At 36.9% G+C, this 26,947-nt stretch overlaps 2 protein-coding genes and 2 pseudogenes across 6 annotated transcripts; 2 read left to right on the forward strand and 2 right to left on the reverse strand.

Annotated features, from left to right (window-relative positions):
* Window positions 1-432: 432 nt before the first annotated feature.
* On the forward strand, window positions 433-5,223 carry LOC120117582 (annotated as a pseudogene).
* A 669-nt stretch (window positions 5,224-5,892) lies between these two features.
* On the reverse strand, window positions 5,893-9,758 carry LOC120117580. 4 transcript variants are annotated; one of them, XR_005515679.1, is made up of 5 exons: window positions 8,694-9,758; window positions 7,743-7,892; window positions 7,129-7,312; window positions 6,280-6,360; window positions 5,893-6,065 (listed from the first exon to the last, which is right to left on the reverse strand). XR_005515679.1 is itself a non-coding variant. In XM_039137842.1 (4 exons), the coding sequence occupies exons 1-4, from the start codon at window positions 8,745-8,747 to the stop codon at window positions 6,356-6,358; spliced, it is 393 nt and encodes a 130-aa protein (XP_038993773.1). In that variant the 5' UTR covers window positions 8,748-9,758; the 3' UTR covers window positions 5,893-6,355. The 4 variants fall into 2 exon arrangements, 1 of the variants encoding a protein (XP_038993773.1); XR_005515678.1 differs by having other exon boundaries at window positions 5,893-6,360.
* A 561-nt stretch (window positions 9,759-10,319) lies between these two features.
* Window positions 10,320-17,437, forward strand: LOC120117581 (cytochrome b-c1 complex subunit 7-2, mitochondrial-like). 2 transcript variants are annotated; one of them, XM_039137844.1, is made up of 5 exons: window positions 10,320-10,465; window positions 10,542-10,699; window positions 11,317-11,364; window positions 11,786-11,859; window positions 17,428-17,437. In XM_039137844.1, exons 1-4 carry the CDS (start codon window positions 10,372-10,374, stop codon window positions 11,852-11,854), a joined length of 369 nt encoding a protein of 122 aa, XP_038993775.1. In that variant the 5' UTR covers window positions 10,320-10,371; the 3' UTR covers window positions 11,855-11,859; window positions 17,428-17,437. The 2 variants fall into 2 exon arrangements, with proteins under 2 accessions (XP_038993775.1, XP_038993774.1); XM_039137843.1 differs by lacking the exon at window positions 17,428-17,437 and adding an exon at window positions 17,150-17,163.
* On the reverse strand, window positions 12,263-16,344 carry LOC120117770 (annotated as a pseudogene).
* Window positions 17,438-26,947: the final 9,510 nt, after the last annotated feature.

Genomic DNA, 26,947 nt, shown 5'->3' on the forward strand with positions numbered 1-26,947 from the left:
ACGAAATAGGGACATAAGAGATTTTTTACCATTCTGTAAAGCAGAAACTAAAAATATCAGATTGTAATAGAAGCACCGTTTATGCAGTTTTACCAAAATATGGGTTCCATCCCATTTTGCTTAGCGTTTTTCGTGGTTGCCTGCGCTTCTGAATAATGCAACCAAGAAAAGAAAAAAAGAAGAAAATGAAACTGTAAAGAAGAACCTCAAGTAAAACATTATCTCGCTCTTCCATTTTTTTAATAGTTGTTGCGTGTTTTTTACTCTCCTTCGTAGTGTCCTTTTCCTTTGTGTTTCAAATTTGATCGCTGCATTTTCTCGTTGAGACTGAGTCATAGATCTTTTTACTACGTTGACTAAGATTTGTTCATTTAGACTGAGATAAGATCCTACTAAGTGTAATGTGATATAGAGCAATGAGTAGATAAATCTGAGTTCAGAGTTATTTTCGGAGTGTGGATCGACGGATCAATGGGGATTTGTTCTAGCATTGAAGAACATTCGCACCGATCTCACAGCAAGGCTCCAGCATAGTCACATGGATCGCGGTACGCTCGGTACGGAAGCGTGGAACGGAATCGCAATTCGTTAGATCCCTAAAATTTGGTACGAGGGGTAGACTTCTTTTGGATCGCTCCGGTACGATGTATCATATAAATTGGTACGATGTACCAGTTTCTTAGATAGAGATCAATTATAGAAAAAATTTAAAAATGTAGAAAGTTATGCAAATCCAAGTAAAATAACATAGGGACCAAAACATAAACACAAAATAATTCAAAACTCAAAATCTAATATGCATAAATCCGATTTAAGGACTAAAATAAATTGAATCAAAAATGAGCATGGCTCCTTTAAGAATAAACCCACGCGAACAAAAATGAACTACCCTAGACCCCAATTAAACGACAGTATTTAACCAAACTATCTAAAGCCTTTAAAATTTAACCTAAAGATATATCATAATTTATGCTAAACCTAATACCTTCCCTTACGCTGTTTTGAACCTCTTCTCTTCTTCATTCTCTACTCCTCACACCCGCATGACTGAAACTCTTCACAACCCCAGACCTGAGCAACTTTTTAAAACATACGCGCTTTTTAAAACACTGACTACAACGATGATGGGCTCTTCCAATTCCAGTGAGGCCACGATGACAACACCTAAGGTAAGGCTCTTCAACTCACTGTTTTTTTTTTGTTTCCCCGAATGGTTTTCCCTCTCCCTCTTATTGTCTTCTGATTTTTTCTCTCTCAACCAATCCCTTTATTTTTTCTGATTGCAACTCTTACTGTAAAACCACGATGTACCGAATCGCAATTTTGAAAATATCCGAATGCGTTCGTACCGCGTTTCAGATCGCAACGTTCAGTACGTAGATCGTGGCCAAATGAGCGATTTATGTAACTATGGGCTCCAGGTTATTTTTCAATTTCATTTAGTTTTTCTTGTAATTTTTGTCTTTTTTATTTCTTTGGTTTAAGTTTCTAACTCTCTCATTGGAGTATCTGTTTTATGTTTTCATGCTTTTGTGGTGGTTTTTAAGTTTCTGTTCAGTTCCCCGTTTTACTTAGTTTTCCTTCTCTCAGTGTTCTATTTGAAACTTTTTGTATTGATTGCTAGAAGTTTATTAGGTTTTGACATTGTTCAGACTTTGTTCTTTGGTCTTGGTTATGGTTGCGATTCATTTTAGGTTGGAATTTGTAAAATGTTGTTCAACTGAAGAGTTGTAGTGGGAAACTTTAATCAAGATGATGCTGGTATGTCTTTAGTAAATTAAAAGTTTACAACTTGTATGCTGTACATTTGGATAAAGTAGCCTAAATTTATTGCAGAAAATTAGAGAATCATGACAGTAATTGTTTGGGTTGAATTTGAACACCTGTTATAGGTTGAACTCTGAATGCTTTCAGTTGTGCCCTGCTTGATCGATCTTTGCTAAACCGCATGATAGAACTATTAAATAAGATGGGGTCAATGTTCCATTTCTGAATCTTTCTTTATGAAAACTTCAGATGGAGGACTTAAAACTACCACATCCTCAAAAAAACAAGAAAACTCGGACTCACACAAAATCAGAAGCCCAAGCTTTATTGCTTTGACAGTAAAGGATGTCAAAGATCTACGGAAGAATCCCGCTCCCGGATATAGCACCGTTGTATTTACGTATGAGGGATGAGGTTGGCTACAAAGCAATTTCTGCCAGACTATATTCTTGGTGATGGTGGCTTTGGGGTTGTTTATAAAGGAGTAATAGATGAAAATGTAAGACCTGGTTACAAATCTACAGCTGTTGCTGTTAAGGAGCTTAATCCTGATGGATTCCAAGGTGACAGAGAATGGCTGGTAATCTCCTTGTATTGTTTAATTGGCATCTTCTATGTGATTCCTTTAATTTGAGGTGTTATGATTTTATTTGTGCCATACGTGCATTTACGAATTCATAATCTTTATACCATTGCCAACCAGTGGTACAAACTTATCGATTACGCCAAGTTTATCTAGCTGGGGAAGACTGCTCAATATAGGTATATTCTGTTATATTGTTACAATTATGAGAATCCACTTTAAAGGAATACATTAATTGTACACTCACCCTTTTGTCTTATTAATATAGTGTTATGCTACCTTGGGTTAGATAGAGATGTGTAATTTAAACATTACATGAATATCTTCGATAGGTATACATATACTTTTAGCATATATAATTGAGCAAAGAATTTTAAAATATTGATATGATTTTCATTGTTATTTTATATTTGAGATTATTTCATCAAGAAAGAGCTGTTTTTGTTGCTATTTTTCTTTTTATGGATGGATACACAATTCAACAGCATTTAGTCTACCAGTAAATGGTACCGGAAAAAAAAGTGTTTTCAAGTTGATATGTTAGATTATGTGTGTGCCTTCCTTTCCTTTTATTTTAAATAAAAAATCAAGACAAAATATATTTGATTCTGTTTGTACCTCAATCTTTGTATTGCAGGCTGAAGTCAACTATCTAGGCAACTATCCATCCAAATCTTGTGAAGCTCATTGGATATTGCTGTGAAGATGATCATCGGCTGCTTGTCTATGAATACATGGCAAGTGGGAGCCTCGAAAACACCTTTTCTGCAGTAAGTGGTTGAAAAAAAGAAGTAATTTATGCCAATGTTTAGGAGATAAAGAGCACTAGAAATTTACCTGCTAAAAGTATCTGCATGAGTATGCATATCAAGGAAATAGGTAATGTTTTCCACTATAGAAAGTATAAGAATTTTTTATTGACCCTATTTGTACTTGGTTGGTAGGAGTTGGTTGTAGATTGACATGGTCAAAAAGAATGAAGATTGCTTTAGATGCTGCAAAAGGGCTTGCTTTTCTCCACGATGCAGAAAGACCTATCATATACCGCGACTTCAAGACATCAAACATCTTGCTGGATGCGGTTAGTCATCATTTATTTGTTATTCGTCAGTTGGATGTACATTAATCAAGTTTGTATTATTTTATGGAATCTTTAAAAATGGGAAGACTAATAAACTTGGTATATGACCTATTCTTAGATCGATTCTTTTTAAAGAATTTTCTATAATCAGAAATCTAGTTTATATAGCTCCTAAAAAAAAACCTTACAGATGATTAATTTAGTGAAAGTTCCTTCTGACGAGGATTATCATAGCTAGAGACTTAGTCTAAGTTTCCACGTTTTCGTTTCAGGAAGTTTTAGTTTTATTTATAAATATGCATGTAAACTGTAGGCCTTCAATGCAAAGGTCAGATTTTGGCCTGGCGAAGGAAGGACCAATGGGAGACAGACCCATGTGTCAACACGAGTGATGGGCACATATGGATATGCTGCTCCTGAATATGTGATGACTGGTTAGTAATTAATTATTCTGTCACAATGGAATTGAAAATCTTCATCTTTGCCAAAAGTGGGGAACATTAAGTCATATGGATAGGTTCTTAATCAATTCTTAATGGGTTTTCTCTTAGACATGTGGGGTTAAAAGACTGAGTTTTTTTTATATGAATCTGTAATTATTTTAAATATACCCGGTATATGCCAATCCTGTTATTTGGTAATGGAGTTAAAAATCCCCTGGCATCGGTGGAATCATATTCTCTTATTAGTGGTAATTAACTTTCTGTTCAGTTCTGCGGATTTCGGAAGTAGCAATTTCCTCAGTTCCCTTTCTAATGTTTTTGTCAAACATGTTCCTGGTGTTTTGGTGGTATGCATCTGGATGTTCCAAAAATGAATCAGATGACAAAATTCTGCGGTAATTTTGGAATTATTTCAACTTTATTTTCACAGCCAAATTGTTTCAATTGCCTGATAGAACGTGTTATAGAACTGTTCTGTGATGCTCTGTTTTGATATCCTTTCCTAAGCTACTCATAATGTTTAGGTATGCCGGATCTAGAAATGATATAGGCTAACCAAGTTGCAGCATTGAAATGACCAGGCCATTTAACGGCAAGAAGTGATGTTTACGGGTTGGAGTTGTGTTACTTGAGATGCTCCTTGGAAGAAAAGAATGGATAAGAGCAGGCCTAGCAGAGAACATAACCTGGTTGAGTGGGCTCGTCCCCTCTTAGTCCATAATAAGAAACTTATGAGGATCTTAGACCCTAGAATGGAAGGCCAGTACTCAGCTAAAACTGCAATGAAGGTAGCCAATCTAGCATACCAATGCCTTAGTCAAAACCCCAAAGGGAGGCCTCTCATGAGCCAAGTGGTCGAATTACTCGAGGCTTTTCAGACAAAGGTGAGAGATGAGGAGGCAAAGATTCAAAGCGGAGGTGGGAGTATAACTCTATATGAAGCCAGTAAATCCCCTAGAAATAGGAATACGGGCAGAAGTGAAAGCAACAGAGAACTGGGTGCAGGGGGAAGCGAACCAACAAATGGAAGAAGCAAGAGTGAACCTCCCAAAGAGGTTGATCCCAAAGAGGTTGATCTTTATGATCCTCCTGCTTTTGAAGCTGAAGAATCCGCCAAAGGCTGAACCTGTCAAAGAAACAATGTGGTTGAAAAAACTTGTACTTCCTCTGTCTGTGGAAGTTATATGATATTTTATGGAAGACCGCAAGTGTTTTTAGCTGCCCTGCGTCTCCAATGGAATGATGCCTTGTTGTTCTATTATCTGCTGCTGCTTCTCTTTTTCTTTTTAAATCCAATGTATATTTGGTTGGTGATTGTGTGTTTGCAAGCGGAGCATTTTAGAGAGAATTTTGGCCTTACAGCATCCAGTAGAGATACGCTATCTATACAATATCCTGTTTTGTTATTTCTCTTAATAACTTAACTCTCGTACAAATATATCTTTCTCATATTCCTTTATCATTGTCAATTAAATTAATTAATATGTACGGAACCCTTTTACTTTCTCTGTATATTTTAGATAATTAAATAGTTTTATTTTTTGGGATACGATCTTATTACACAATGTAAAATTCTTTAATTTTACATAGGTTTAAAATCATTAATAAAAATAGATGACATAAATTAATTTTCTTAATGATGATATGATTGGTCTCTACTCTAATAAATATTGAATTCTTGTTATCAACTTTTAGCAACAGTTGATGAGACTCGAAAGTGGTGGAGAAAGAGGTGCCAAAAAGAGTAGATTTGATAAGAAGAATGATTCTAGTTAATTAGGCCAGTTCCAGTCCAAACTTAGTTGTCAAATACCGAAGTTTTGTTTCATGTTTTAGTTGTGTTTTATATGCTTTTACTTCATTATATTATATTGGAAAACAATTAGACCCAAAATCACACATAAATTTTGGTAACGGGACAGGCAATACGGAATTTTCATCTAATCATTTTGACTTCAATTGTATCAATGTCGGCTCATTCTTCCTCTTACTATCTCCAATTAAAATATTAAGTTTGGGGTCAAAATGGATTGGAAGTTTGGAACTGAATCAGACAATCGTAGCATAACATATCAGGGCTGGATACAATGCATCACACAACAAAGGTAGCAAAAATACTTTGAACATTTTCCAGTAAAACACAACAAACTTCAGTACTTTGGCCTCTCAAAGTAATGCTTATTCACCAATGCTGAAAAATTAACTAGCATATAAATCTATGGCAGTTGTTGCTCTAAAGGAATCAAATACTAAGTAAAAAAAATCTCTTTCCACTGAAACTATGTTCATATATCCCCCAGTCCCCTCCCTCCCAAAAGATAAAGGTTTTGGTGAATGGAATCTGAAGAATCATGAGGCCATAGTTACTTGGTATCATCTCGACTAAAATAAACCAAGCCTTCTACCTTTATTTGTATTGTTGAGAGACCTCCCACACAAGCTTATCCATGAATTGGCATTTTTTGTCGAATCCCACCAGGGTTACTCTGCATTATAAGATTTACCCATATAGTAACAAAAATTAGACTAGTACAAGATAGATCTGGCAATTTTAGATAAGCAAATTAAATCCACAAAAGCATTGAGATACTAATTCATACATACATGGTTCTAACAGTTCAAATACATCATTCCAGCAATGTTCAATCTATGTTGTGCTTTCACTTATGCCAATCCAGACAACTAAATCACGACCCACGGCAGGAGAAGCCAGAAAGGCGACTCATTTACCTTCTCATTATGTAAGAAAAGACCTACAAAACCAATAACTTCCACCATACTTTCTTTCTTATGCTTCATGCAAATAATGCCTTTAATGTTATTCTGTTCTAGTAACAAATGCTCAACCATAAAGACTGTGCCTGTTAGTCCCATTAGCCATCTTGAAGTGCCAGGGATCTCATATCCATGGCAGACAAGTTGTCTCATAATGTGCCAAATCTATTATATAAGTCAAAAAGAATGCAAGGAAGCTAAAGTTCAAAAACTGTTATTCACAATTGTGCATCACCACAAGCATCATCCTCAAACGCAATTGCGCATGAAGAAAAAATTAGTCAAGTATAAATAGAACCTGAAGAGAAAGAACTGCACGGTTTGCAAGTTCTTACAGAAGCAGGTTATATAAGTCCAAAAAGAATGCAAGGAAGCTAAAGTTCAAAAACTGTTATCTCACAATTGTGCATCACCACAAAGCATCATCCTCAAACGCAATTGCGCATGAAAGAAAAAATTAGTCAAGTATAAATAGTAACCTGAAGAGAAAGAACTGCACGGTTTGCAAAGTTCTTTACAGAAGCAGGTGCACTCTTGGGAAGTGTTTTTGCAACTCTTTCCAACTTCTTGCTGTTTCTTTGCAGTTACTCTATCAGGGCCACTGTAGTGATCAATGATCTCTTGCAGTAGAGGTACATTGTCCATTGTTTCTTTGATGGCTTCCTGAAAAGTTAAAGAATGTGGAAAACATGGTATACAGCTATTCACATGAAGAAGTCATCTAAAGAAGACTATCAAGAAAAGAAAATTAGGGTCCTTTTTCAAATAATGTGGATTTCATAGGTAAATTAATCAATTTCTTTATGAAAAATTTTGTGTGCTAAAACAATTTCACCATGACCTTAATTCCTTATGGTGATTTTCTGGCTTAGAAACTAAATGGATTTTGTCTCCATTAATGTAACTTCAGCCGTCTCAAGCTCAACTATAGGATTAACTTGAAGCAGGATGTCCTCTAAAATTTGAAATAGATTCTTACTAGCAGTAAGGATAAATACTTTTAGTTCTCCATGTCATTCATATAGAAGAATAAATCCAGTTAAAAGCAATGAGAAAAACAACCATGAACCATGTTCAGAGCAATAGAATATACCTCCCACTCTTCTTGATTTTGAATTCCTTCATATGACATGAGGAAAGGCTTCACCTTCTCAAGTGCATCTCTAAGAGACATAGGTGGTTTCTCGTCAATATCCGGGTTAGTCTCAAAATCTGCCATCAAATATTCAGGTTCAAACTCTATCTGCAAGCCAAACAAGTACATAAATGGTTTGAGATCCAAAATAACACAAATAAATCAAAGTCTGGCAATACAGTCCATAATAATCTTGTTGCAATGTAAAATTAAGGAAATGGTCGAATTAGTACGACATTGTTTCACATGTTCTTCTTTTGCAAGTGCATTATCAGTTTTATCTAAACAACAACATAAATCTATTTGTTAGCAATGTTATACATAAGCCTTTATAAACGGTAATTACTACCAGAAAGAAATCAGATGGCTCAATAGACCAAATTGCTATGCAACACACAAGTAAACACAATTTATAATCTTCTTGATTAATCAAAGAAATAGACAACGATACATCAAATTTGCTGTACACTAGAGTCAGAACAAATGGATCATAAAAAATCAGTAAAAATACATTAAATTTTGCCAAGCTAACTAGAGGATGCAAGGACTGAAATGTGAACAAAATTTTCACACCAATCTATTACAAGTATTACCACTTACCAGCCTTGCAGATTTAAAAATACCATTCACTGGGGCACATCTTTCAGATTAAAACCTATTATTGTAATTGTCACCCCTAAAACCAATCTATGTTCTTGTTCAACGTAGTGCTGTTTAGAGACAGTTAGAACAGTTTACTCCAACCCAAGTTTTCATTTATCCTTTTTCTATGCTAAAAACAAATCACCAGGCTGATTCTCTTTTAGCTGATCGCGTACAAAGAAAAGAACACAATTTAATTTCTAATTATAGTGAATGGAAGTAAAAATAATCATCCTTGCACAAAATTTTAAAAGGTGAACAACTCACCATTAAGTTGGTATGCATCGCTTCCAAGTAAGCATCATCCAGAGGAGAAGGCATGACTCTATTGGAAAGCTCTTCAAACCTTCAACCAACTTAGCCATATTTTCGGCTCCAATAGTTTCGGCCAATTTCTCCCATTCGCATTATCCCCTAAATAAAGATCATCTTCAAGCTCTTTAGCATCTTCGTCCTCTTTCCTTGTGTAACCTCCCCTCCCTCTTCCTCTCCCCTACCCCTGTCCGACTGCCTACCTCTTCCTCTTCCTCTACCTCCACTCATACCCATATCCTCCCTTTTATCGCCCTCACTTCTTGAAAGAATCTCCCTTGCTTTCTTTACCGCTTCTTCCTTGCTCATCTGCGGCAATGGAGAAGGTTGTTGCCGTTGCTGTTGTTGTTGCTGTTGCTCCTGCTTCGCTCGGATATGCCTATTTTCTTCCTTCATCTGCAAGGCAGGCTCCGGTTGCTTCGCATGCTTGCCCCTTCCAGCACCCGATAATGATGCAACTGAGGGTATACTAGATGGAAGTGTTGGCTCCATCGACTGAACGGACTCGTTGGCTGGCGTGGCCGAGGAATCAGCTTCGATTTCATCTTGTTTCATGATAAAGATCGGCAGTTTTGATTGCCTTGGAGGCGGAGGCATCGGCGGCACTGGCTCATTGGTGCCTCGGCCTCGACCGGATCCATATTGGGAAACGGGAGAAGAGAAAGTGGGGAGTTTGGATTCGGAGGATAAGGGCGTTCCTCTTCCATGTCCGTGGCCTAATCCGACGGAAGGTGATTCAGTTGAGTCGGGCCTTTTGTTCTCTGAGTTGGGTCTTCCTGTGGCTGGAGTGAACCCACCAAAAGGAGAGTTTCCTCCAGCACGGCCTCGGCCACGGCCACGACCGTCGCCGGAGCTGGAGGAAGCGGAGAAGGGGGAGGATTGGAGGAGAAAAGGGGTGCGTTTGGTAAGAGATGCAAGGTATTGATTGTTAGGGTTGGACAGGGTTCTGCCGATGATTCCTCTCATTTGGGTCGGTCGACTGAAGATTGCTCTACACTTTCGCTACAGCTGAAATGAGATCGTAGGTTATTATTAGGTTACAGCCAAATAAAAATAGCGAAAATGCTGACCGTCCGATAAGATAGCAAGAATATGTACCTTTGGATCGAGAAGTAAAAAAAGAAACTGTGTGCTACATTTGCGTTATACCGGACCTCTCTTATTTATCACGTAAAAATAATTAATTAAATCCTTATTAATTAAAATAAATTTGTTGATGGATTCATTACTTCACGAGAGAAAACTTATATCAATTTATTTATTTTATTAAATCAGTTAAATTACAAATTTTTAAATAATATCTAACTGTGCATCAAATCAACTTACCGATAAATCATTGTTGTTATTAATTTTAAAAATTTAAACATTAACGATTACAAAAATGATTAAACATTAATTATAAAAAAAAAGGATAAAAATACTTATAAAAAATATTATCACTTAAAAAAATATTTAATTATTTTACAATTTTCTTTATAAAAAAACTATTTAAATATCTCATGAGATAATACCATGTACATCGCGAGTCTCGTAACCTGGTCGATATATTGCTACATTATTGTAACAAACCCTTAATCTACATACAAAGGTTCGGAATTCAGCTGAGATAGAGAGAAAGAGAGACCGCAGCAAAATGTCGTCGCTTTTGCAGTCACTTTTGGATCCTAAGAAAAGCTGGTTGGCATCTCTGCATATGAAATCCCTTACCAGCCGCCTCCGCAAATACGGTACGATTATCCTGAAAATCCTAACCCTAAACTTTACCCTTAAATTTCAATTAAATTTATTGGATAATTTGTTTAGGCCTTCGTTACGACGATCTGTACGATCCTTACTACGATTTGGATATCAAGGAGGCGTTGAACCGTCTGCCTCGTGAGATCGTCGATGTCCGTCACCAACGCCTCAAGCGTGCAATTGACCTCTCCATTAAGCACGAGTATCTCCCCGAAGATCTTCAGGTTTCTCTTTATTTATTTATTTTTAAATTTTGAGTGAAGATTTTGGAGAATCTTATTTTAGTATTTAACTTTGATTTAACTTTGGAGGATTGATTTTCTTTTTGTGTAATTGTAATTAAGAATTAGCTTTTAAATGTCAGAAACCTTAAATGAATCCTATTATAAATCCAATTACCTTTAAGTTTGTATGTCATTGTTAAAAAAAAAAAGAACTCGGTAGAGTACATATGAATATAGTCTTTCAAAGAAAGGAAGAATAATTATATTGATTTCTTTGCTATGATTTGTTTCCACCGTTAGTTGTTTTTTGCTTCCTAATCTATAGGAATTACCATTAGAATGGTAATTGCAACACCGAACAAAACTGTTTTGACATAAAAAGCTCAATCCCTGGCTATGGAAAATTTTCTCTGTGGATGAGGAACTAAAATTTTATAATTTTTATCATATGATTAAGATATGACTATTTTTGTCAACATTAGTAGATATGTTTATGTTTATAATTATCGATGCATGTTTGCCATTCTTTTCATTTTATTTTATTTTTTGAACATTTTTGCTTCATTACTTGCTTTGAGATTAATCATAATTAATTGGATTTTATCGTTATTTTGCAGAAAATGCAGACACCATTTAGGAGCTATCTTCAAGATATGCTTGCTCTCGTAAGTTCTTGTACAGTAAAGTTATGTTGATAAATTGACTTGGATTTTATTTGAACCGTCTTACAAAAAAGTGCACCTAAGGGCACAAGCCGTGTGCCTGATCAAATGCACTTCGTTATTAAATTCTTGTTGGTGTTTGGTGCCAAGGTGCAACACCTTGATGAAGTCATGTCAAACGGCTAGATTCTTAGTTATTAAATTATAGTTTGCTTTGCAAAGTTCTAGTTTTTGCACATACCGCCATATTGTTCATCATCATGTTTGCTGACAAATTTCTGTTTGTGTTTCACTTTATTTATGGTGAATTGTTAGAAATTTAAGCTATTTGTGTTTTGACTGAAGCAAAAATTGAAAGTCAATGTGAAATGAATGGATAGAGTTGGAGTATATGTGTTAAGAATTTTTTAATTGTATTTTGTAGGTGAAGAAGGAAAATGCAGAGCGTGAAGCTTTGGGAGCTTTGCCTCTGTATCAGCGAACCATTCCTTGAGGGATGTCGAATGGTATTCCTATAGCAGAGCTGGACCATGAATTTTGCCTTTTCCTAATTTTGGTTGGTTATTCATCTGCGTCAGTTTTTGAACTGAATTGCCGATTAAGCTTAGTCTGTTGGCAATGCCCCAATAAGATACAGAAATGTGAACTGCAATTTATGCGTTCGAATGCAAGCAAAGCCATTTTAGAATAAACAAACCTTGTTGTCAAAAGCTTTTCTTGTTTGTAACTTTCATTTATAATTCAATCTTAACTGATTTTAAGTTTTTTTATTTTTATACGTTTCACAGAAGCAAACAGTCTAGCACAAAAATACCGATAGTATGTATGCAGGCAGTATCATGTTGCAAAGAACCAGTATTTGGCCACGAAGTTCACATTACAAAAGGGACATTAAAATTGCTCAGTAATGGTTACTGCTATTGTCTTGAAAATTTCTTCTACTCTCATTACGGTTACCATTTGAAGGCACAGCTTTTAGCATGAGCTTACGGCCACTTCTTGGTGGTAGTGAAGAGCTCGACTCTAGCTTATGCAATCCGTGAGGAGGTGAAAGTTGCTTGTTGTTTGGGGAACAAGTTTTCACAGACTTAAGGTGTAGAATGTCTCTGTCATCTCCCAAAATGCCGTACAGTCCATCAAATTCAAGTTGCATACGCTGTGCATCACCCCTTGGCATTGGTCTGGTCCTAGGAATTTCAATAATTGTATTGGCTTTTACCTGCAGAAATCCATACCAAAAAAAGAAGAGTTATCAATATTAAAGCCCATTCATGTGGGCATGCCAACATCTGTCTAATCTGACCCAGAAGTTTGATGGAATTTATAAGCTACCTCCTTACGTCTGGGAACCCATTTGCTTGCCTGAAGATCAAGATCACAAACCATAAATCCCAATCTTGGATCTAGCTGAGGACCTGTAATCAATTCCTTGAATCTGCTTAAGTTTGCCCGAAGATCAAGAACATCGCGAACCATAATTCTCAATCTTGGAGCAAGCTGAGGATTCGTTGTCAAATCCTTCAATCTGTTGTACACATCATTTATGCGGCGTGATTTGGGGCTCTCATCAAGCTGCTTACCAATAGTGATTAATAACAGACAAAGGGCTTCAACATTTTCCTCTGCAGGGCATCCTCCACTGTCAGGGCCCAAAAGTTCCTGTTTGGCACAAAGGAAAGAAAACTGTACAGTGTAACTGGCTAAATTCCACGTTCCATTGATGAGAAAGATGTATCAGCAATAACCTGCACAATGTGATGGACTATCTTCTCAGGCACCATTCTTTGCTTAAGAAGCTCACCAATTAAACGAATATTTCCTAGAGTGCGGAGCTTGACCATCCTTTCTTTATTCCTACGCTCCATCTCTTGCTCAGGGGCAGTCATCAGCCGCACTTCTTCCCTGAGCTTGTCAGCTCCCTCAAATGCCTCCTGGCAGTTATTCAGGAGGACTCGCTTAAATGTGATATCTTTTCCGCCAGGTTCATCGGAAGGAAATGAGGGAAGCTTATTATTCAGATCAAAACACGAGTGCATACATAGGACAGAACGTGGGTTCCAGCACGGACTTGTCAAATATTAGACAAACGACCCCTGTAAAGGCAGGCAGCATTGAAACCATCCGTGATTTCTTTTACAAGCCGCAGTAACTATGTTCATGTATATGGATATAAACACATATACATACATACAACAACATACGTGAAATGTACATGTTTGTGGATATATACCTACACATATACATACATGGAAATAAATACAGAAAAATATGCGGCAATGTAAAAAGAATAACACGAAATTTAGAAATAATAACCTTCAAGATATCAGCCGATGTGATACCAGAATGAATTAGTTGGTTCTTCAAAAGGTCATACTTCCCTTGAGTCAGTTTGTTCAATATCCTAGACAAAGAACATACACATCGAGAATAACCAGTAATTTCATTATCCAACAAAGGAAATGATTGCCTCTTCCTATTAGGCATGCTTGAAAAGGAAACCACTTGGCAAGTTTGCAAGTTTACAGAGAAGTCACGGCTAATAAGGGAATCAGTTGATACATTTGCATCTTTTACCACAAAAATGCCTTGCATCTGTTTAATTTAATAAGAAAAAAATTGTTTCTACTACATGGGTTTGTTACTTAACAATCAGCGCAACATAATGAGTCATCTTAAGATGCAAGGTTTCTTTTATGGTTTGTGAATAGATATCAGAAATACATATATGACGAAAAAAACCTATATATCAGAGAAAAACCAGATTTTACTGTGTGTTGATAAATATCAGAGACGTATATGACGCAAGAAACATATTTCTAATATATTTACATTTTAACAGTCTTTAGAACACGCTCTTTCTCAGGAAGATACCCCCTTCTAGCCAACCATGGCACCTCAGCCTTGATCAAAGCTGGAGTAGATCCTCCCTGGTTCAACAAAGGAAACCCAATTTAATGCAAAAGCAAAATAACATAGATAGCTTGCTGCAGGGATTGCTAGGAATAAATATAAAGCCAATGCGAAGCCGATATTAATTACAGAGTTTGAATAGAAAAAAATGCAGGAAACCATCAATAGAAAAAAAGGGTTTGAATCTTTTATGATACCCCTTGATTAGAAGAGACTTGTGTCCTTGGGAACTGAGAGTTGGATTGATCTTGGAGATTAAACTGATTAGCTTCTGGCTGTCTGGAGTCGAATGATTTCCCAAATCTCTATCCCAAAGAGATTCCCAGGACCTCTCCTCTCCAGCAGGAGAAATCTGTGACGAACAGCTAAACCAATCACGGTAGTAGGGCTCAGAGCAACACTTCTGCCTATAACTTGCTGGATCGCAAAAGTACAGAGTATGAAGTAACAGGTGTTAACAAAGAATGACTGCTTGGCAAAATTAATTGAAAATACAAGAACTTCATCAAGGAACTTAATTGCTATTAACATATTAAAAAGTAAAATGCAAATGAGCAGTTAGATTGTACATTGCTTTCTCCACAAGCCCAGATCTTCATTGAAGAACCCTTCAATATCTCGTTTTATTTTAATGATCTCTTTAGCAACTTCTATAGCCTAAAGAGAAAGAAAGAAGCATAAACATGTTTAATTTCAAAACAATATATATGAGAAGGGGTATGAACATTGAACTACTTATTTCCATGATCAACTCACTACAATTGAAACAGTATGCTAACAACTTTGAACAACTAGTACGCAGATAAAAGCATAGATTTGTTCTTTTCTGGATTGTTTTGGAAGTAAAATGAAACAATAGTTTGCTGATGCAGAGGTAAAACATACTACTAAGCAAAAGTTTGCACAATTACCTTCCTAAGTTGTAGGCCCTGGTCCTTAGTGTACCGCACACGTTCACGACCCTTAAATTCTGAGTCTCCAGCCTACAACAGTAAGGAGATTGATAACTTCTGATTCTACAACCCAAAAATATAACAATATGCAGCATGTTAACATTCAGATCAACAATCTAAAGAATAAATCAGTACCCGTAAGATGCAAATTATGAGGCATACTCCTAACATGGTTATCAAAAAGTTAACTTGTCTAACAAAACAAAAGGATAAGCTACATAAATCTTGACAAAAAAAATACATGAAATCACGAAATTTAAATCTAAAGGTTATATATCGTAAGGATGTTCTCACAAGACCCAGCCTCTTGCACCCCACAATCCTCAATGACTTGGATAAAAGTCTATACACGTAAAAAAATTAATTATTATTCTTTCTCCATTAGGAGGATCAAAAAGTAAATAGGCAGTAAATATATAACTGTAATCTATTATCTTGAACTCGAGAAGTAGAGCTTAGAAACTCTACAAGAGTGTTTTAACTGATTGTCATGTGTTCATTTAAGCATACATGTTCCCTAAATAATGTTCTGTTAACTTAACACACTCAAAATATGGACATGTCAACCAGTGTATATGTGAAATATATGCGTGAATAGTTACAATCCTTAATTGGTGCTTATGCAAACCAGTTAAGTAGACAAAATATCATCCATATATAACCACTGAAACACAACTAAGACTACTAACCCACAATTAGAACAAATTATTTGACTCTTTATCAATGGAACGCCTCCATTTGTTTAAAACTGTATAAGATCCTTAATGATTTTATAGGTCGTTTGTGGGGAATCAGAAACTCAAAAGGGTAATGCCTAACAGATGCTGACAAATATATTGATTTAACATCAGAACATCTAAAAAAAGAAACCACCCAGATAAAAGAATAATTTAAAACGTCTAGATAAAAAAGACTGAGATGTGGGTTTGGAAGAGAAAAGAATAAAAAGATTGAACCCCAAGAGAAAATGGAGGACGAGCACCGCCATGGCAGCGAAAGAGAGGAAGATCAGAAGAAGAACAACAACAACAACAACAAAACCCAATTCCCATATGCAATGGGGTAAGGGGGAGGTAGGGTAGTAGGCTGCCCCCAACGCCAGGTTGAGAGTAGCTTCCGTGGAAGACCTCCGGCAGTCAGAAAATTAAAAAAAATAGATAAAATGCAAAGCATGTATAAATAAATACATAAATACATAGTTGAACAGTATTCATATGCAGTCATAAATATCATTAATATTATATGCGCGTTTGAAATGGGAAGTAATCCCTGCAAATAAATCTCTGCGAAAAAATCTCTGCATATAGACAGAAACGTAAGACCCGACTAAATTTAAAAGTGAAGAGAATATTACACAGAAGTCCACGATAGCAAGCCCAGTTCTAAGCCTTCATAAATACCAATAAAAGAAACGTATAAAAAGTAGAATTCATGGAAATTACTACAAAGACATTAAAAGAAGACAGAGATGATACACCCTAGAGATGTGACCCACACTACTCGACTACCCTAGTCTTTAGTCTCCATACTTTCCTATCAGAGGTCATATCCTCGGTAAGGGATAAATCCATCAAATCAGATCTCAAGCAGTCTTCCCACTTCCGCCTTGGTCGTCCTCTCCTTCTGGCACCGTCGACTGTAATCGACTCTACCCTCCTGACTGCATCCGACGGTAGTCGCCTAAGGACATGCCCAAACCACCGTAGTCTTCCCTTCCTCAATTTTTCAGAAACAGGAACCACCCCCAAGGACATCCTAATAGTAGAGTTTGTTGTCATATCCCACAGAGTCCTACCGCATGTCCATCGAAGCATTCTCATTTCTGCAGCCTCTATCCTCCTTACATGATCCTTCTTGGTTGCCCAACATTCTGATCCATACAACAACGCTGGTCTTATTGCCATTCTATAAAATTTTCCCTTAAGTTTTAGAGGCACCTTCTTGTCACACAAAACTCCAGTAGCAACCCTCCACTTTAGCCATTTCGCCTTTATACGATGTGTTACATCATCATCTATACCCCCATCTTTATGTATCATAGACCCTAGGTACTTGAAACAATCCTTTGAGGGGAGAACATGTCCTTCTATGCATACTTCTACATCTTCATCGTTTTGGTCCCCACTGAAGTTTGAACATAAATACTATGTCTTTTCAATATTGATCCTTAGACCTTTTTCTTCCAAAGCAGTCTTCCAGGTAGTCAGTCTATTATTCAACTCAGATTTTGTTTCAGCAACTAGGACAATTTCGTCAGCGAAAAGCATACACCATGGTACACCGTCTGCTGTCGCACAATAGATGCCGTCCATAATCAAGACGAAGATGTAAGGACTAAGAGCCGACCCCTGGTTGAGTCCGATTTCCACCGGGAATGCCTCGGTGTCGCCAAATGTAGTCCTGACGTGTGTAGTAGATCTACAATACATATCACGAATCTCCCGGATATAAGCAGTTGGGATCCGTCTCGTTTCCAAAGTCTTCCAAATCGTATCTCGAGGAACGCTATCATAAGCCTTCTCAAGGTCAATGAATGCCATGTGAAGATCTCTAGACTTTTCCCTATATTTCTCCATAAGTCGTCGAAGTAGATGAATCGCCTCCGTGGTAGACCTGTCTGGCATAAATCCAAATTGGTTTTCCGAAACCCTAGTAACTTTTCTCAACATAGCCTCTATCACCATTTCCCATAGCTTCATGGTATGACTGAGTAGTTTAATACCTCTGTAGTTACCACAACGTTGGGGATCTCCTTTATTCTTATATATTGGTATCATCGTGGACTCTCTCCACTCCTCTGGCATCTTGGCAGTCTCTAAAATAATATTATAGATGTTGGTCAACAACTTAACTCCCTCTTCTCCTAGGGCCAACCACACAGTGATAGGAATTTGATCAGGACCAACAGCTTTGTCCCTTCCCATATTTCTAAGAGCCATTTTGACTTCCTCAAATCCAATCTTACTTGTAGGGCAGTCATTGGCCGTAGTATGATGGTCGGCTGACCCATCAACGGTACTATCTCTACAGGGAGAGACACCCTCATTAAATAAGCCAAAGAAGTAACTACCCCAAACCCTCTTAATATTATGATCTTTCGCTAGAAGAACACCATTGTTGTCCTTAATAAACCTAATGCTACCTAGATCTTTTTTCCTATTCTCCCTAGATTTTGCAAGCCTGAAGATGTCGTTTTGTCCTTTCTTGGTGTCTAATCTCTTTTACATTTCCTCGTATGCCTTATCATTTGCTTTAGCCACCGTTTTCTTGGCTTCTCGCTTTGCCTCCTTGTATCTTTGTTTAGCTCTCAACCTTTCTTCGTCGTAATTGCATTGTAGAAACTCCTTGAAGCAAGTTTTCTTTGTCTTCACCTTAGTTTGGACTTCGTCGTTCCACCACCACGATTCTTTATGTTCCTTGGCCTTCCCCGTCGATAACCCCAGGGTGTTTTTGCCCATCTCTCTGATGGAATTTGCCATATTTTTCCATAACAAATCTGCATTATTTGAGATTGTAGTTCCAAAACCTGTATTAGACAAAACCTTACTCTTAAAGTCATTAGATGTCGCTCTATGTAACTTCTTCCAAAGGATCCTAGGTTTATCCAGTTTAGCTCTCCTATGAGTGCTCCGCCCGTGCGGTACGCGGAACACCAAAACCAACAATTTGTGTTGTGATGCACATGCCTCTTCAGGGTACACCTTACAGTCAATGCAAGCCCATCGATCCCGATTTTGAGCCAGGATGTAGTCGATTTGGGTACAATGCCCCCCGCTATGAAACGTAATCAAGTTCGCATCTCTCTTATTAAATAAGGAATTAGTGACCACTAAATCGTGTGCAGTAACAAATTCAAGCAACGTACGTCCCTCATCGTTCCTGCTACCATAACCGAAACCCCCATGAACACCGTCAAACCCGTCGGTTACACTACCTATATGGCCATTGAAGTCTCCCCCTATGAAAACTCTTTGGTACTCCGGAATGTTCCTAAGTACATCATCTAACTGATCCCAGAAGCAACGTTTCTCCTCCTCCCCTAGGCCAACGTGTGGGGCGTACACTGAAAGGACATTCACCACTTCCTCTTTTATAATAACCTTAATCATCATGATCCTATCCCGGTATCTATAAACCTCAACTACATTTTCCTTGAGCCTATAGGATACCAAGATACCCACCCCATTTCTAGCTTTATCTAAGCCTGAATACCACAACTTGTACCCATTACACTCTCTAGCGCGATCCCCTTTCCACCTAGTCTCCTGAATATATGCAAAATCTAATTTCCTATTATTAAGTACGTCGGTCAGCTCCAGTAGCCTCTGATCACCCTGCTGCATATTGTACCGAGATCTTATTACGTGATATTCAATTTCCGCAAATAATCCCAGCGATATGTAAAACGATGAGCCTGAATTTATAGGGGGGAAAACTTAAGGAAAAATGAATTATGTTCTAATGTGAAAGGGAAAGTAAACAAAAAGAATTATGTTCTAATGTGAGGGAAAAAACTTAAGGAAAAAGGAACTTTGTTCTAATGTGAAAGGGAAAGTAAACAAAAAGAAGACTTTAGTTTCGAGAGTAGAAAATGGAATGAAAGTGATGTATGCACAGTTTTCAAGTAGCCCCTTCAATAAATCAGCTATCAACCACGAAGAATCAGTCAAGTTGTTGACCTCTCAAGGGGCATGCATAATCTTCATATTACGATCACTCCATACCCGTTATAAGATAGAAGTTGTTAAAAAAGACATTCAAGGATTGTGAGACTTCCACGTGTTTGGTTGGTCGGAAATTTCATTTCTGGTAATGTTTTATTATCAATAGTATATTTTTTGAGGTATATTATCGGGAATGTCATTACCTCTCTTCCCTTAGGTATTGTAACATTATCGGCGTTTTGGACTAAAATACCCTTAAATTTTTATTTCTTTTCAAAAATATCATTCTTCTGCCATTGAATAATAAAAATTCTACGAAGGTTAAATTACAAATTTATCCTTAAATTATTTTTGATTTACAAAAAAAATCTATAATTAAAATTTTATATGAAGTTCAGGGGTTAAATTTTTTTTTTACCTTTTCATTAAACATTTTTTATATTTTTAATTTTGAAAAAAAATTTACATAAATATTATGAATTTAATTTTTTAAAGAAAATATATAAATATTTTACAATTTGTAATATTATAAAAATATATAATAAGGACAATTTGGTTAAATATACATTTCAATAATCTTTTATTCCTTTAACCAAACACGGTAATCTTACATTCTTGCTAAACCAATCAAACACAAAATACAACATTATCAATAATCCTATTCCCTGATAATCTTTTATTCCCACTGGTAATCTTACATTCCGTGAACCAAACGCACCCTGAGTGTGTCTGGTTAACTGTGTGTAAGATTATCTTTGGGAATAATATTACTGGAATATAATATTATTATAATAATATTATATTATCTTGTTTATTTTGTTTAACATGAATGTAAGATTACAATGTTTGGTTTGAGAAATATAAGATTATTTAAATGTTTGGTTTGATGAATATAAGATTATTTGAATGCATATTTTACCAAATTATCTTTCTAATATATATTTTTAAAATTAAACTTTAATATTAATTTATAAATATTTGAATGAAAATTCATAAAAATATTTTAATCGTTATACTAACTAACTTTTGAGGAAAAATTACATTTAATATATAATTAGTATATCAAAATTATATTTTTAAATAATGTTTATAAGTATCATATTTATTTATATAAAAAATAATAGTATGGTAGTAAAATATTATTTTAAATAATTACATTTTTACAATAATACTATTTTTTTATCCCATAAAATTATAAATAGTAAAATATTGGATATTAAAATATAAATATTTTAAATTCTCAAAATTATTAAAATTTTAGTAAATCAAACTCTTTATTTATTATTATTATTTTTATAATTTTGAGTAAAGTATAAAAAATAAAAATTTAAAATGATCATTATAAAAATAATTCATTAGTTCATGGGTATTATTGTTCAAAGTAGTGGGAATGTAAGATTACCTAAGAATTTGGAGGTAATGACATTCCCACCAATTCTACTATTGGTAATGTAGTATTCCCGGTAATTTAAGATTTCGTGAACCAAACGTGAGAATATAATTCCAGAAAAAAATATTCTCCTTAATAATGTCATATTCCGCGAACCAAACACACCCTTAAACACACCCTTAAGAAATAAGCATTCCTCCCTTCAGAATACTTCGCTTTAACACAAACATCACGGAATCTATTACCAGAAGCAGTGTGCTGGAAAAGAGCGTATTGCTAAGCGTCTACATTTACATGCATAAAATCTACTATAATTTTAAGCAAACAAAAAAAATCAAAAAGAAGGGATAAAGAGCAGAAAAAATAGAGAATCTTCTGCTTCATTGAGATCGTTTTTGAGCTTGAGAATCTCCAGCTTCCGCTCCTTCGCCTTAAATTCCATCGAAAGTAGAGATATTAGACACTCAATTGGAAAATGTAAGATGGAAGTGTTGGGAAAAGTCAACAAACGAAGGCTTGAAGGGGGCCCGCCGAAATCAACAATTTCAGCTGGAAAAACAAATGCACATGGGGCGGCTGAAAAACAATAAATGGGCAGCCATTGTTGAAATAGAAATGGGAGTATTGCAACTTTAGTCATTGCATTTTTTAGGGTATTTACAAGATTAGTTCTTAGGCTTCAACTATAAATACCCTAGCTCATTTAGCTTCAAAATCATCCCAAAACATTTCTTTCTTCCTATACTAGAGAGCTTTATTGTGAGTAGTGAGTGTTTGTAAACACCTGTAAATTTTCTCTCTTAGTAAAAGATCTGCAGCAGCCCGGAGACGTAAGCACAATTGGCTGAAATCCGTTATCAATTTTCGGGTATTATTTTTCCGCTTTTATTTCGCATTCTCACTAATCTGGTTATAGGGAAATTACTTGTACTCGGTTTATTCCCTAACAACTGGTATCAGAGCTTTTGGTTGTAAATTCTATCAATTTTTTGCGAGGTTACTATTCGGGTTACGATTCACGTGAATAGTGAATTTCGTGAATAGTAAAATTTTGTCGGCGATATGAGCTTATCGACGGAGATGTTCTAATACACGGCGGTTCATAGAAATTGTCAGAGACGATCCAAACGAAGCCAGATTCGAGTGGGAGCGATGATTGCAGACGAAGGGAAAGTGAAAATTGAAAAGTTCGATGGTGCGGACTTTGGATTTTGGAATATGCAAATTGAAGATTTTCTGTACCAGAAAAATCTATATCAACCCCTTTCAGGAAAACAACCAGAGGGCATGAAGAATGAAGACTGGGCTCTTCTCGACAGACAAGCCCTCGGAGTTATCCGACTGACGTTATCCCGCAATGTTGCTTTTAACATAGCAAAGGAAAAGACTACGGCGGGTCTTATGGCGGCTCTCTCCAGTATGTATGAGAAGCCATCAGCCTCAAACAAAGTTCATTTGATGAGGCAATTATTCAATTTGCGGATGGCGGAAGGGGCATCAGTGGCTCAACACCTAAATGAACTCAACACAATCACAACCCAGTTGAGTTCAGTGGAAATTGAATTCGATGATGAAGTTCGAGCTTTAATTCTCTTATCATCTTTACCAGACAGTTGAAATGCTACTGTTACAGCAGTCATCAGTTCGTCGGGAAACAGCAAATTAAAATTTAACGATGTTCGGGATCTGGTACTGAGTGAAGAAATACGACGAAGAGAATCGGGTGAAGCATCAACCTTCTCAGCCTTGCACACGGAGTCCAGAGGGAGAACTTCATAAAGAAATTCAAATCGTGGCAGATCGAAATCCAGAAGAGGCAAATCAAGAATAGGAAAGAAAGATTTTACCTGTTATAATTGTGGCAAGAAGGGTCACTTTAAAAGAGATTGTCGAGCACTGAAGAAAAATACCAGCGCACAGGAATCTGCCAACGTAACAGAGGAGACAGGTGATGCCATGATTCTAAGCATCAACAGTCCGATTGAATCATGGATCTTGGATTCAGGAGCATCTTTCCACTCCACCCCGTGCCAAGAAATCATGGAGAACTATGTCAGTGGTGATTTTGGGAAGGTTCATCTAGCTGATGATGAAACCTTGAAGATCGTCGGAAAAGGAGACATTCGACTAAAGTTGCCAAACCAGAACACCTAGAAGCTGAAAGGAGTTAGACATATTCATGGCCTCAAAAGAAATCTGATTTCTATTGGACAACTTGATGGAGAAGGATACAATACAACCTTTTCAGGCTGTAAATGGAAGATTACAAAATGAGCACTCGTCATTGCTCGTGGTAAGAAGACTGGTACTCTCTATATAACCTCGAACTTAAAAAATATCATTGTTGCAACAGATGCTGATGGAAAATCAAACCTATGGCACCAAAGGCTTGGCCATATGAGCGTGAAAAGGATGAAAATACTTTTGTCAAAAGGGAAGCTGTCGGATCTAAAGAATATAGATGTCGGACTATACGAGGATTGCATCTTTGGCAAACAAAAGAAAGTCAGCTTTGTAAAGATTGGCAAGACTCCCAAGGTAGAAAGGTTAGAATTGGTTCATACTGATGTATGGGGACCATCCCCAGTTCCATCTCTTGCAGGCTCACTATATTATGTCACCTTCATCGATGATTCAACAAGGAAAGTGTGGGTTTATTTTCTGAAGAAGAAATCAAAAGTCTTTGATACCTTCAGAAAATGGAAGGCCATGGTGGAAAATGAGACTAGTATGAAAGTCAAGCGATTGAGGTCTGACAATGGAGGAGAGTACAGAGACAGTAGATTCATAGATTTCTGTGTAAATAATGGGATCAAGATGGAGACAACAGTTCCCATAACACCGCAGCAGAATGGCGTAGCAGAGCGCATGAACAAAACTCTGAATGAACGTGCCAGAAGCATGAGGATACATGCCGGATTGCCTAAATTTATATGGGCTGAAGCTATCAACACTACAGCTTACCTGATCAACCGTGAGCCTTCAGTTCCTTTGGATGGCAGAATACTAGAGGAAGTTTGGAGCAAGAAAGAAATAAACATTTCACACTTAAGAGTGTTTGGTTGTATTTCTTATGTACACATAGATTCTGCTGAAAGAAGTAAACTTGATGCCAAGTCCAACAAATGTGCCTTTGTTGGTTATGGCGGTGATGAGTTTGGTTACCGATTTTGGGACTACGAAAATCGAAAGATCATCAGAAGCAGAGACGTCATTTTCAATGAAAATGTGATGTACAAAGACAGGTCAACCGCAGAATCAAGTAATACCGAGGCTGAAACAAAGGAATTTGCTGAGTTCGAGGAGATTTTTGGAAATGATGTTCAGATCAATCCTGAAGCAGTTCAAGAAGAACCACACACACCAGAACTGAGACGCTCCTCCAGAATTCCTAAACCAACCCAACGTTATTCGCCTTCTTTGCACTACTTGTTACTGACTGACAATGGTGAACCAGAGTGCTTTGATGAAGCAATGTAGGTGGAGGATTCAGTCAAGTGGGAGTCTTCCATGAAAGATGAGATGGACTCGTTTATGTCAAATCAGACGTGGGAATTAGCTGAATTACCAACAGGCAAGAAAGCGCTCCATAACAAGTGCATTTACAGGATCAAAGAATAGCACGATGGGAGAAAACACTACAAAGCAAGATTGGTTGTCAAAGGCTTTCAGCAAAAAGAATGTATTGACTACAATGAAATTTTCTCTCCAGTCGTAAAACTGTCTACAATCAGACTGGTGTTGAAAATTGTAGCTGCAGAGAATTTACATCTTGAGCAGTTAGATGTAAAGACAGCTTTCCTTCATGGTGATTTGGAGGAAGAAATCTATATAAGGCAGCCAGAAGGCTTCATAGAGGCAGGCAAGAAAAACCTGGTATGCAGGTTGAAGAAGAGCTTGTATGGTTTAAAACAAGCTCCTAGACAGTGGTACAAGAAGTTTGATAGTTTCATGAGTAGTAGTGGTTTTACCAGATGCCAAGCAGATCATTGTTGCTACATCAAGAGGTTCGACAACAGCTTCATTATTTTATTATTGTACGTTGATGACGTGCTCGTTGCAGGCTCAGACATGCAAGAAATTATACACTTGAAGCAAAAATTGTCGAAGCAATTTGTAATGAAAGATCTGGGCGCTGCAAAGCAGATTATTGGGATGAGGATCAAGAGAGACACAAAGTCGGGGACTTTGATGTTATCACAGGCTGAGTACATCAACAAAGTACTCTCCAGGTTCAACATGCAAGATGCTAAACCAGTAAGTACACCTTTAGGTGTTCATTTCAGACTCTCCAAAGACCAATCACCAAAGACGGAGGAAGAACGTGCATACATGGTGAAGGTGTCGTATGCCTCAGCAATTGGAAGTCTAATATATGCCATGGTTTGTACCAGACCAGATATTGCTCATGCAGTGGGAGCTGTTAGCAAATACATGAATAATCCGGGCAAGGTACACTGGGAAGCAGTCAAATGGATCCTCAGATATCTGCGGGGTACCACAAACAAAGCACTTTGTTTCAAATGTGGAGATACGATACTGACAGGCTATGTAGATGCTGACTTAGCCAGAAATGTTGACATCAGAAGGAGCACTACAGGGTATGTCTATACTCTAGGAGGTACTGCAGTGAGTTGGGTTTCTCAACTACAGAAGATAGTTGCTCTCTCCACAACTGAAGCAGAATATTTCGCTGTTACAGAAGCCAGCAAGGAGATGGTTTGGCTCTAAAGTTTCTTGGAATAGTTAGGCAAGAAACAAGAAAATAATGCCTTGTATTGCGACAGTCAAAGTGCTATCCATCTAGCAAAGAATCCGTCTTTTCATTCCAGAACGAATCACATACAATTGAGATATCATTTTATTCGGTCTCTTCTGGAAGATGGGATTTTAAAACTTGAAAAGATTAGTGGAGCTCAAAATCCGGCAGATATGTTAACAAAGACGGTGACTACGGACAAACTGAAGTTGTGTTCAGCTTCAGTTAGCATGCTAGAATAATGAGACCAGAAATGCTGCTGCATTGATCGAGGTGTGAAGAAAGATTAAAATCAGTCTTAAAGTGAGAGATTGTTGGGAAAAGTCAATAAACGAAGGCTTGAAGGGGGCCGCCGAAATCAACAATTTCAACTGGAAAAACAAATGCACATGGGGCGGCTGAAAAACATTAAATGGACAGCCATTGTTGAAATAGAAATGGGAGTATTGTAACTTTAGTCATTGTATTTTTAGGGTATTTACAAGATTAGTCTCTAGTCTTCAACTATAAATACCCTAGCTCATTTAGCTTCAAAATCATCCCAAAACATTTCTTTCTTCCTATACTAGAGAGCTTTCTTGTGAGTAGTGAGTGTTTTGTAAACACCTGTAAATTTTCTCTCTTAGTAAAAGATCTGCAGCAGCCCGAAGACGTAAGCACAATTGGCTGAACTCCGTTATCAATTTTCGGGTATTATTTTTTCACTTTTATTTCACATTCTCACTAATCTGGTTATAGAAAAATTACTTGTACTCGGTTTATTCCCTAACAGGAAGTGGAAGAGAAAGAAACAGAGATCTTTCGCTCCCATTTAAGAGCGGCCTCAGACTGATAATGAGGAGGATGGCGCAATAAAAGCTTTGGTCGGAGAAGAGAGATAACAATGGCTAGCTTCACTTCAATGACTCGT

This window comes from Hibiscus syriacus, unplaced genomic scaffold (assembly GCF_006381635.1).
Source record: "Hibiscus syriacus cultivar Baekdansim isolate YM2019G1 unplaced genomic scaffold, ASM638163v2 tig00110321_pilon, whole genome shotgun sequence".
Taxonomy (NCBI): domain Eukaryota; kingdom Viridiplantae; phylum Streptophyta; class Magnoliopsida; order Malvales; family Malvaceae; genus Hibiscus; species Hibiscus syriacus.